This window comes from Cavia porcellus, unplaced genomic scaffold, assembly GCF_034190915.1.
Source record: "Cavia porcellus strain 051 isolate PalLab524CR breed Dunkin Hartley unplaced genomic scaffold, mCavPor4.1 scaffold_15, whole genome shotgun sequence".
Taxonomy (NCBI): domain Eukaryota; kingdom Metazoa; phylum Chordata; class Mammalia; order Rodentia; family Caviidae; genus Cavia; species Cavia porcellus.
Genome location: NW_026947498.1, coordinates 65,392,048 through 65,404,766, shown reverse-complemented (window position 1 = coordinate 65,404,766; position 12,719 = coordinate 65,392,048). Strand labels below are relative to the sequence as shown.

General features: G+C 43.8%; 1 protein-coding gene across 2 annotated transcripts in view; it reads right to left on the bottom strand.

Annotated features, from left to right (window-relative positions):
* The window catches only part of Arhgap31 (Rho GTPase activating protein 31), a 115,335-nt gene that overhangs the window by 50,537 nt on the left and 52,079 nt on the right, over positions 1 to 12,719 (bottom strand). For both annotated transcript variants that reach the window (XM_003469216.5, XM_063225019.1), the window contains exon 2: positions 282 to 384. In XM_003469216.5, coding sequence (XP_003469264.1) covers positions 282 to 384 — 103 coding nt within the window. The remainder of the gene's footprint in view (positions 1 to 281; positions 385 to 12,719) is intronic.

Here is a 12,719-nt window from a genome sequence, read left to right as displayed (position 1 = left end):
AGCTACATAATTTGTGATTTAGATCATTTGCATCAAGTTAAATCGCCTCTCCCCCAGGAGGATAAACCTGGAGGGAGACAAAGAAATAGATTAAAAGCCCAAAGGAGCTTTTGTTGGAAAGAATCCCATCAGGCAGGAGAGCTTTCTTCCTCTATTAACAGTCAGCAGCTGGCTCTACTGAGCCCTCTCTTCCCTTCAAGGTTTTGGTTCTCCTGCTCCTGCCAACAGAGGGATGGGCAGAGGAGGGCCGTGGGAGAAGTCTCCTGGGTTCTTCCTCTTACCTTAGTCGCTGTATGTTTGAGGTGACCCCTGAAAGTCGATAGATTCCATCTACGATGCCGTGAGTCTCAATAAATTCTGCACAGCTCTTCAAAACATATGGAACTAGGTAAATGGGGAAAAAATAAACAATAAAGTATTAGATGTAAATCTTCTGTTCTTTAAAGCATCTATCTGGGCACGGTGGTGCACACCTGTAATCATAGCACTTGGGAGGTGAGGCAGAAGGATCACTATGAGTTTGGGGCCAGCCTGGGCTACATAGTGAGGTCCAGGCCAGCCTGAACTACATAGTGAGACCCTGTATCAAACAAACAAACAAACAAACAAACTGTACGATGAAGAAGACAGCAACTTCAGGACCCACAGTTGCCCAAGATTCTCCAAATCCATACTATCTTTCTTCAGGCCCATCACACTCAAAATTCCTTAAAGAACTTTTGAAATCACAAATTAGCTTAGTTGATAAGGCAGACACACATTGGCTGGGTTCTTGCCTTTCTCCTTTAAAGTGAGCTATGCTTTCACCTGTGAAATGGGTCCCTGTCTCTACTCCTGTGGGTAGGTAGGCTATCACGTTTCTGCTGTAAACCAGGCCAAACTTTCTGTAGACTCACCAACTGCACAGATTTCCACCCCCCTCCCAAAGTACATAAGTACCCTCAGCTCTGCTCTGAGTATAGACTTTAAATCCTGCCCCCTCAATCCCTTTCTGCCTCTTACCCAGGCATACATCCTCCCTCCTCCCTTGATCCCTCTCAGCTTCCTGCCACACCAGGAGCTCTTTCCCCTCTGTTAGGCTACCATCTTGGAGCCAGATGACTATGGACTGAACCCTCTACAAAGTGTGAGCCAAAATAAACTTTTCTCCTGCACCTTCTGGGTACTGGGGGTTTCACCCCAGCAACAAGAAAATAACAAAGACATACTGATTCATTCATGCTTTTTCCACATGCCCAGCCTACATATAAATCAAACTGGACTTCACCTTTACATGGGTAGACCCCAGGTGTTCGAATTTAACTGGATTTTTCTTCAGTGGTACCGAGCATTGAACACAGGCCCATACTGCATCCCCAGCTCTTTAAAATATTTTTAAATTTTGAGACAAGATTTCACCAAATTGCCTTATTACCCAGGCCAGGATTTTACTTGAGATCCTCCTACCTCAGCCTCCCCAAGTGCTGGGATTATGGACATGCACCAACACACCTAGCCAAAAATTTTTATTATAGCACTTTCGAAGCACCCACTCCTTCTGCTTCCAATAATTGTAAATTCAGGAGTTAAGCCTGTAATTCCACCACTTAGGAGGCTGAGTCAGGAGGAACATTACAAGTTTGAGGCCAGCCTGGGATACATGAGTTCAAAGCCAGCCTGAGCTACACCACAAGACCCAGTCTCAAAAACAAACAAATAGTTAAATCACGTTTTTCACACTTAGAAGTATTCTGCCCACCCTCAAAGGTGATGCCTGCCCCACTCCTCTCCTACGGACTCTGTGGCCTCTGTTACCACAACAGAACTGAGGTAGGAAATCAGAGCTGGGGCAGACCCTCAAACAACTGGGTAGAATATGTCAAGGTCATGAGGATCCAGAGAACATGGATACAACACAGCACATATGGTGACCCTAGGGCTCTGGAGCCCCATGCCCAGAACCAATCAAAAAGTACTTTCGGGGCTGGGGATTTAGCTCAGCGGCATAAGCACCTGTCTTGCAAGCAAGCAGTCGTGAGTTCGATCCCTGGTACCGATAAAAAAGGAAAAAGACAAAAAAAAAAAAAAAAAAAAAAAAAAAAAGTACTTTCACTCCCTCACGGGAATCCAGCTGTGTTTGCAAGACCAATCAGAAAAGGGCTGCCTTTAATTCTGCCAGGTACCAAGCAAGTTTTCCCATAGAGTGGTTTAAATCTGGTGCTAGCCTAGGAAGTTTCTGATAGTGTTGCAGGCAGCTGAGTTAGTTAAAAATATCATAGGCAGTGAGACAGGGCTAGGTCCTCAGTGGAGCCAGTGCAGACACCTGGCAACTAAGGGGGAGACTGACGCCTCCTGCTGTGGGCCAGGCCTCAAGACAAAAGACCATACAAATGCACTCACATCCTGAGGATTGATACCCTAAATAGTTCCCATCCCCCTAGGAAAGAGTCACTGCTCCTTAGGAACGCCCACTTTCTGTATGACTGGCTTCCCCATTTGTCCCTAATGCAATCAATTTTACCTGAATTATTGATCTTATTGGCTAACTATAGTTATGTCCACCGTATGCCCATCTGCGTTGTGAGTTCCCAGTCTTCCTCCACCTTGAGCCCATGGTTTTACCGTATAAAAGTCCTTACAAAAGACAGAGTCCTTGGGAACCCACTTGGGACCCCTTCTGTAAGCTTCCTTTCTTTCAATAAATACATTCTGCTCTTAACCTCCGTTGTTCCTAAAATTCATTCTTCAGTTTTAGAGAACAGGAGTAGGTTGGGAGTTTTATTTCCCTATATCAACAGGACAACTATCCTGAGGCCTTATTTTCATGGGGGGGAACCAATGAGGAATTTTAAGCATGAAAGACCCCTTTTCCTTCCCCTGGTGGCCACTGTAAGTTTGTTTCCAGGCCAGGCCTCGCCCTGTAGAGCATGCTTCTCTTGTACCTGCAGTGAATGTCCACCCTCAGGACCTTTCTGTGTGTCCTGTCCAATTCTTCGTTAAGGACACCAAGAACCTGAAAGAGCTCTCACAGAACCTCCTTCCCAGAACAACCAGAGACTGTTCTCAGCTGACCCAGGGCTGAAGAGGGCAGGGGAAGGATCTGGGATTGCAAGCACCCCAGGCCACGGAAACACTTTCTGGGCGTGAACGTGGGGGAAGCAGGGTGGGAGGGGCTGGGGACCATGGCCTCTGTCTTCAGTCAGAAGAGCTGTGAGTGGATCTGATTTATAACATGGGCCTCCTGCCTTCATGCCAATTAATGATATAGAGACCAAAAGAGCTCCAGTGCCACACACACACACACACACACACACACACACACACCCTTAAAAATCACTGTTGTATCCAATGAGTCCACTCTTATCCCCACAAGGAGCTGTTCTTAAGCAGTCACACATGGTCTATGGTTGAGAGCAGTGTTTCTGATACCAATTTGCCTTTGTGTCCTTGGGCAAAATACATATGACTTGCTTTCTTAGTTTTAACACCTGTCACATGAACGCAACAGTGACATTAACCTCACAATTAGCAATGAAGTCATATTTGTAAATGCGTAGCACAGCTGCTAGATTAAAATCACTCTATGGCAACATTGTTACTTCGATGCGTAGTTTATCTAGGATGTGAATTTATAATTTGGTTCTCATCTCTGTTCTGTGGAAGGGCAAGGGCTGCCGTGACCTTCTTTGGTAAATGTTTCTATTGGAGAGTAATTTTGTTTTCACAGGACCTTTGTGCATGTAGGTGTTATCTTTGTAGCACAAGTGCAGTGGAATCCAACAGAGTCTGGACTGAGAGTCCAATGGCAGGGACCTTGGCAAGGGGCACCCTTCACACACCGTGAGGTATGTGGCTATCGTGCTGCCCGGGGCAACCCTGAACAGTCACAAGGAAGATTCAAAGACAACAGCTTTGGAACTGCTGGACACGGTGGAGCCTGGCTATAATCCCAGCTGAAGCAAGAAGATAGCAAGTTCAAGGCCAGCCTGGGCAACTTACAAGACCCTGTCTCATAAATGAACGAATGAATGTCTGGGTATGCAGCTCGGCTGCCTAGTATCCACGAGGGCTTGGGCTCCATTTCCCAGCATCCCCCACAGAAGTCTTGGATTCAAAGTATCTTTATTAAGAATGCCCCAGAGCAGGACACGGTGGCACACATCTGTAATTGCCACATTGAGGAGGCCAAAACAGGAGAATCCTGATTTCAGGGTCAGTCTGTGCTACACAGAGAGACTCTGTCTCAAGAAGACCAACAATGATGATGATAAATTAACAAAAATAAATAACACTCCAGAAAAGGGGCAGAGCAGGGTCACCAACCTGTCCCAGCATGTCCTCAGATAGGGACCTCCTGGTTTCACAGCTCTCAGCAGCAGCCCCTCAGGCTCTGTTTGTTTTAAAGGTGAGAAAAACACATTCCATTTACTCTGGCTTTGGTACAGAGGCCCTAGAACCTCTTGTCCACAGCTCTGTTTAACCAGGTGGCAAAACTAAAATAACCCGAGGGAAGGGGGCTGGTTCCAGTCCCTGGGGAGCATTGGCTTCCCTGGATTCTCATCTTCGGCTCTGGTGGAAGGTACAGGATTCTCCATCCTGGTGCCTAATTTTGAGAAAGGAGCCACAGCATCCCTGGGCAATGACGTCTCAGGCCATGTTTCCTACACCAGGTGCCCTCGCCCAGCACCTTCCCGTTGATTCTGGTGAACTTCAAAATTGTAAAACCACTCATTTAAACCAGAGCTTCTCAAACTTTGACGTGCATAAACATTGCCTGGGGGACCTTATTAATATGTACGTTGCAACTCAGCAGGAACATGGGTGAAAACTGCATGTCTAACAAATTCTCAGGCGGGGAAACGCCAACCTGTAGCCCACACCGAGGACAGTGAGGGGCTAGCGAGAGTTTTTCTCAGTCAGAATTGTTTAGACTATTGTTCTGAGGTCCACCCAGATTGGGGACACCCTGGGATTCTTGCAGGGTAGAGGCTTGATACAAAATAGCTGAGTAGTGATAGACGGAAAGAAAGCTTCCATTGTCAATTTAGGCACAGGACTCAGGGATGCTAGAGTCTCGGAGCTAGCTCTGTGGGATTTATCCCAGGCCCCAAAACTGTGAAGTCTCCTCCTACAGAGGTGTGCACGATTGCTGACTGGGACATCAAATTACAACCTGTCCAACTGTCCCCTCCTCTTTTTGTTAGTACCCGGAATTGATCTCAGGGCACTGCCGGTCCTATGCTACACCCCCTGGCCAGTTTCCCCTCTTTTGGTTTTTATTTCCCTTCCTGTTTCAGCAATCTTGAAAGTGAAATCTTAATCCAAGCTCAAAAACACATCTTGAGGTGGTTTCTGACGGAAAAGAAAAAATCTTGCTTTTTACTTCAACTTTACAGTCTCGTAAAAATTATCAACTCCTTTTTCCCACTGGATCTAAGACATTTTGCATTTACTGATCATGTGGGTCACTGCTCAAACTCCTAACCTCTGCAAGGGTGTAGTGCAGAAAATGCCAGGAGCTGAGTCATTTCCCTGAGCCTCCTGCACCCCTCATGGAACATGAACTCTACAAACTGCCTCCCTTCCCTCTGGCTGGGATCTGACCAGATCTGGAAATCAAGGCTGGAGCAAGCACAGATCTACTTGGTCATTCACGTCCCACAGCCACATCCTCCCACGGTGCATTAAATTACATTTGTGCTTTCCGGAAATAGGGCCTCATGCTGGAGTCTGGTCAGGATTTCATTCCCTCTCTGGGTCCTGCATAGCTGACCTTCAAAGTACTGTGGTGCGTGGTGTAAGGCTCAGCAATCACAAGGGCTGATATGCATGCAAGACCACCTCAGAGACATCAGGCTGGGGATAGAGATTGCTCCAGAAAAGATATGGAGTCTTCCCTTATTCGGGGTCATCAGTGCAGAGCTTCCAGGTGTTTCCTGCTCAAGAATCTAAGCGTGAAACCAGGTGTGGTGGTGCACACTCGTAATCCAGCACTGAGGGAGGCTGACGCAGGAGGACTGCAAATTCAAGTCCATCCTGGGCAACTCAGTGGCTTAGCAAGAGCCTGTCTCAAAATAAAAATAATAAAAAGGAGCTGGGGATGTATCTCAGTACAAAGGTCCCAGGTTCAGTGCCCCGTACCGGAAGAAAAAAAGTCTAGAGCTACCATCTCAATGGCATCCCGTGGTTTCGGACTCCACCAGTCCCTCTCCTGTGTGTTCTGCACACCATTTCATCATGTCACCCGCATCTCTGTGCCCACCCCTGCTCTCTGCCCCTGCTCCATCCGCCTCTATGCCTCTCTCCCTGTCTAGAGAGGGCTGTGTGCTCTGATTGCTCTCTGACTTTCCTTTGTCTGTTTTTAACTTGCCCCTGACCTAATTAGAACTAAAGAAACATCTGAAAGCTTATAGTAGTTATTTAACAAAGTACAGCACAACTTTTTTCTGTCCTTAAGAGAACAGATTAACTACTTTCTAATTTTGCAAGGAAAAAAATTTTTTTAAAATACATCGGAACTTTAGTTTGTCTTCTTTGGAGAAAAGGTTTTCTTTTTAAAAGCAATTTCTAAAACATAAGTCAAATGTCATAAAATTTCCTCTTTTAAAGTGTACCACAACATGATTTTCAGTATATTTGCAAGTTAAACGATCATCATATTAATTGCAGAACATTTTCTTCACCTCCCTCAAAGAAACCCAATACCAGTTCCTAGACACTGTCTGCCCCTGTTTCTTCAGCCCCCAGCCACTTCCCGTTTGCATGGTTTTGCATATTGTAGACAATTCACATAAACACAAGCTTGGACAAGGCGACCTTTCCGGCTGCCCTCTCTCTCTCTTCGCCTGATGGTTTCAAGGTCCATACATGTTATAGTACGTGTCAGTACTTCATTCACTTTTATGGCTGAATAATATTCCCAATCATATTCCAGATAAATTCCTTGTTTTGTTTCTCTACTTTTTGGCTGATGGAAATTTGAGTTGTTTTGACTCTTGCTAATGCTGCTATGAAACCTTCATGCACAAGCTTTTGTGTGGACATATGTTTTCAATTTCCTTGGTAATCTATTTGACAGTGGAGTGGCTGGGCCACATGATAACTCTGTATAAACTTTTGAGGAACTTTCAAACTGTGTGCCAAAGCCTCTGTGCCATCTGACGTTTCCACAAGCTAAAGAGAAGTGCTCCAATGTTTTTCACTGAGTTGCCACTGAGTTTCTTGTCTATTTTTTAAATTACAGTCATCCTAGTGGGTGTGAACTGGTGTTTACCACGGTGTTGATTTACATTTCCCTGGTGACTAATAATGCTGAACATCTCTTCATGTGCTTATTGGCCATTTGTAGATCTTCTTTGGAGAATGTCTGTTCAGGTCCTCTGTCCACCTTTAATGTTGTTTGCCATTTTTGTTGCAATGTAAGAGTTCTTTAAATATTCTGAGTAACAGACTCTTACAGATATATGATTAGCAAATATTTTCTCCCATTGTGTAGGTTGTCTATTCACTATTTATTTATCTTTTCACTCACTAAATAATTTTTATTTAATTTTAATTTTTTCTTTTTCTTTTTTTTGTCTTGAGATAGGGTCTCACTATGAGTTTCAGGCTCGCCTTAAGCTTACTTTGTAGCTCCAGCTGGTCTCAAACTTGCAATGATCCTCCTGCTTCAGCCTCGTAAGTACTGGGATTACAGGTGTGTGCTACCACACATCCAGCTAATTTTAATTCTTAAATGATATAAACCTTGTATGTATTTATGGTCTCTGCAGCACAGAAGTTTTACATTTTAATGAATTTTTTTGATTTTTTTCTTTTGTTGCTTTGCTTTTGGTATCCAGAGAAATACTTATTTCTGGTGCATATTGTCCACATCTTTTGGTTCTTTATCATTCACACGCATGAAATGATACTATAAGTAATGCAACTTTTTCTTACTGTTAGAATTGGAATATATAAATTCAAAAGAGTATTGTCATTCAGCAAGGCAAGCCAGTATCTAGTTCAGAATATTTCTAGAAACTTTAGGACTTTCTAGAAAGAACTTGTACCCAGTTGGCCCCATGGAGAACTGGAGCAGAAACTTTTCCCAGGACAACAAGAAGAGGAAAGAGAGGAGCATTTAATACTTTTTAGATTTCTCTCCAGGTTCAGAGCAATTATTTTGGTGTTATTTCATTTTCAAACTCATCTCAGAAGATGATTTTAGTTCGGTTTCCTCTTTCAATCCTATAGATGGTGCTACATATTCTATCTTTTGAAAACAGATTCAATTGTGTCATTCTCCTGCCTAAACATTTCTCATGGTTCCTCATTACCAACATGGTAGAGTCCAAACTGCATGTGACGCCTGTGAGGTCCCACACAAGGTGACCACATTCCATCTTGCTAATCTCATCACTAGGCTCTGGGCTGCACCTCCAGGATAACTGGGCCCTGAACTCACGGAGTCACTCGCCAGCTTCCAGCTGTGCTCTGCACTGTCTCCTACCCGCCTCCTAGAGCCCACTGCCTCTTCCCCACTGGAAAAGTCCTGCCCTTTGCCTTCCAACTTTCTCTAAAGAAAGAAGTTCCTCTGGCAGAACTGGCCACCTCCATTTGGGGTACTCCTGCTACGAAGATGAAAGAGGAGGAGGCGAAGGAAGAGGAAGAAGAAAGATAGGTGTATCTTTGTATATGCATTCAATATCTATGGTAGAAGGCAAAAGAAAATAAATTCAATTGCCTACAGGAAAAGAAACTGGAGAACTGGAGCAGAATTATGAATAGAAGGGAGACTCTGACTGTATATTGTTTTGTACTTTCGAAATTTGTTTTTCTTTCTTTTTTTCCTTTTTCTCTTTTTATCGGTACCAGGGATCGAACTCACGACTGCCTGCTTGCAAGGCAGGTGCTTATGCCACTGAGCTAAATCCCCAGCCCCCTTACTTTCGAATTTTGAACTGTAAGAATATATTACCTTCTCCAAAAATTTTCCATAAATTCAATCAATCAAAACCCACACCGTACTTCCTGTGTTCAGAATCAAGTCATAAGGTGTCACCCATTTCTATGTCACCTACATTAGTACTGACTCAGTCTGTGGAACATCTTATCCATCTGGAATAGTCTGTGAAAACACAGGCCCCTTGAATCTGTGTTGTTCTGTGGGTTTGGGGCCCAACAGTCGTGTGGGGGGATTAGCACAAAGTTCAGTGATCAGACTGCTAAGGTGGAGTGCGGCTCTGAAAATGTTTTGCTGGACAGGAGATTGGTCCTTTTTTTTCTACGCGGGTATCCTGTTACTCCACTGATATTTATGTTCTTCAAAGAAAAAAAGCTACTTATTGTGTGTCAGACACTGTGCTATATGGCTTAATGCTTGTTTGTTTTGCCACTGGTAAAATTATCTCCATTTTGAAAACGTGGAAGCTGATTCTCAGTGAGACGAGGTAAACTGCCCAACAACACACAACTAATGAGTGCCAGAGCTGGAATCCAAACCAGCTTCCTCAGACTCCAAAGCTCATGCCTTTTCCATGATCCCACTAGTGATGGAGAACAGGAAAAGCCCTGAGCTCTACCTGCCCTGAATCATAGCCTCTGTCCTGGGAGGGAGGGCAGGTCCTGCGACCTGGTGGCCAACAGGTAGGTGCAATCTGAGGCCAGCCAACTGGTCCCTTGCATTTGGCTGCCAAAGTGCTAAAGTTCTCCCAATGTGTGAGTAGGTGTATGACACCTCTCAGTCAGAGTCATCTTAAAGTTCCTTTTGAAAAAGTTACAAAAGAAATATATGTTGATTAAAAAATGAAAAAAATACACATATCTAAAGAGTACAGAATAACCCTGGGTGATACACTGGAATGATAGTAGTTACCTTTAGTTGGTGGAAAAGAAATGGCTTTTGCTTTTCTTTCTTTATAACTTTACTTTCCTGAATTTTCTAAGTAGGGATACAATTAAATGTGCCTTTTTCTTTAAACATAATTTTTAAGAAGAACGTTTTATGATAGAAGCCAGAGGGGTTTGTGAAATCACTGAGGCAGTTTCTAAATGTTTGCTGAAGTCCTTTCTGATGACCTCGTTGAGGTCATTCCCCCTGGAGGAGCAGAAGTATTTGTCTAACCCATCGCCTGGGGCATCTGAGGACCAGCTGTGCCACAGTGCAGAGCAGGCTCCTGAGGGCGGATTGTACCCTAGAGTACACTCCCCTGCACCACCCCGCGAGGGCTTCAGATCCAGGGACACCCTTGGGCCTCTCTCCTCTTCACTTTCAGGCTCTCGGGTGCCAAGCAAAGCCAGTGTGGTCAGTGTCCAGGTCCCTTGGGACCAGGCTCTGCCTGTCTCCCTCTGGGTGTGTGCCAACAATGCAGTCCCCTTCCTGGCAGCAGCTCTCCTGCCGAAGCAGACGTTCAGATGTTCTAGAATGAAAAGCAAAATGGCTGATATTTGTCCTCAAGAAACCGAGATGTGGACAGACAGTTATGACAGGTCCCCTGGGTGCTGGTCCGTGAGCTGCCTGTGGTTTACCCACCAGTGGCACTTGGTGCCATCCTCACACCACCTCAAGAAGAAGGATTTGTCCCTTCCTACCAGGTAAACAGGGAAAACGGGAGCTGGCGGGGTGGGGTAAGTAGCTCGGCCAGTATGAAAACATCAAGCAAAAATCTTAAGGGCCCTAACAGGCACAAAAAACTGTGCAGATGCTTTTTAAAAAGATCAGACACATGCCGAGAATCAAAAATTAAAAAGCATCTGCACAGAATGAAGAAACAATCTACAGAATGGGGTAAAAATTTTTATCAGCTATTCCTCAGACAGAAGAATAACATCTAGAATACATAAAGAACTCAAAAAAATTGGACTCACCAAAATAAAAGACCCAATCAAAAAGAGGGCCACTGAAATGAACAGCTACTTCTCAGAAGAAATACGAATGGCCGCTAAATACATGAAAAAATGTTCAACATCACTGGCTACTAGAGAAATGAAACTTAAAACTACACTGAGATACCATCTTACTCCACAAAGAAGGGCTATCATCAAGAAATCTTACAGTGATAAATGCTGGTGTGTGTGTAGGGGAAAAAGGAACTCTTCCACATTGTTGGTGGGAATGTAAACTAGTCTAACCACTATGGAAATCACTGTGGAAATTCCTCAGAAAGCCAAAAGTACAAATTCCAGTTGACTCAGCTATTTGCCTCCTAGGTACCTTCCCAGAAGAGTTAAATCATAGGGCACATGGATACTCATTTAGAGCAGCACAGTTTATAATACCTAGATCTTGCAAACACAGCATGAATGTCCATCAACAGATGAACAGATAAGGAAATGTGGTATTTATACGCAATGGGGTACGACTCTACCACAAACAAGGATAAGGCTGAAGCACTCCTAGGTAAATGGATGCACCTTGGGGATACAACAGTAAGTGAAATAAATCAGACATACAAGCCTAAATATCACATGGTTTCTTCTATATGAAATAACTGCTATATATAAAAAGCAAAACAGAAGACAGATAAATGGGAGGTAGGAGAAAGTTCAAATAGTTCCTAAAATTACCTATTCCATTATTTCAAAAATATTTTGATATATATGCTAATTTGTTTCAATTATACTATTACTTTCTCTTAATTCATTAAAAAAAGTTTTCAGTTAGTATCTGTTTGCTTCTTCTTTGTAAGAGAAAAATCTTTTTTTTTTTCATGTTGAGCAACTAACTACTTTGATGGTAAAGAAACCCAGTGTACTGACTGACTATTGTTATTCTCTTGTTTGCTTATGAACTTTTGTTTTGCTTTTCACATAAAATAAAAAGTAAAACCTTTAAAATGAATGAAAAAAGATTACACAAGTGGTGCTGTGGGAGGGGGTTAGGATGAGACTTCTGGTGTCAAAAAGAACAGTAATTCTGTGTATTTATGGAGAGGGAACACATTAAAGAGGACTGACACAGGACCCTCGCGCTCAGGACTTCGCAGATGAAGGACAAAGAGTGACAGATCAAGGCTGTGCCACAGGACTGACCCTGGTGCACTAGGATTAGTTGAGATGGCAGAGGTGATGTGATCAGATGCAACACAGACTGTAGTCTATGCAGAATGCCCGATTAAGCGTCTAGCGTACAATAAACACACAATAAGTGTCTCGCAATTTCTGATAGCATAGGGAACAGAGAATGGTTTAAACAAGGTGGAAAAACAAGAAATAATGTTGTGAATTCCAGGAATGCTGACTAGACTAGTCTGGTAGAAGAAAACTGTTCAGATAAGTCGGGGGATTTTTAAATAATGACCTAGGAAGATTGCATTCTATCTCAATCTCTGCTGCCAAATAAATCTTTCCAAAATTCTGCTTTGATGATAAAGCTCCCCTCTGCTGAAACACTTAAAGGCTCCCTCATTGCCTGTAGAGTGGTAATGCCCAACCCAAGAAGCTCTCAACCACCCTTCACTGCCTCCTGAGGGTGAAGCAAGCCACAGAGTCCTTCTCTTTAAAGGAAACAGTCCTTAGAGAAGGGCTGTGGGAGATCTGGCGGAAAAGACGGAATACAAACACATCATTCTCTAAACAAAAATTTACAGTGTTCTCTAGAGTCAGTGGAGATGATTTGACAAGGATGAAAGCCCAGGAAGCAGGACCCCTCTTTTCTAGCCGTTGTCTAACATTTCTTCGGGGAAGTTAGGAGCCTTTCCAATCCTGACCCAGCTGAGGTCGGTGGAAGTTCTGGACCGTACGTCATCATCATTGGGCTG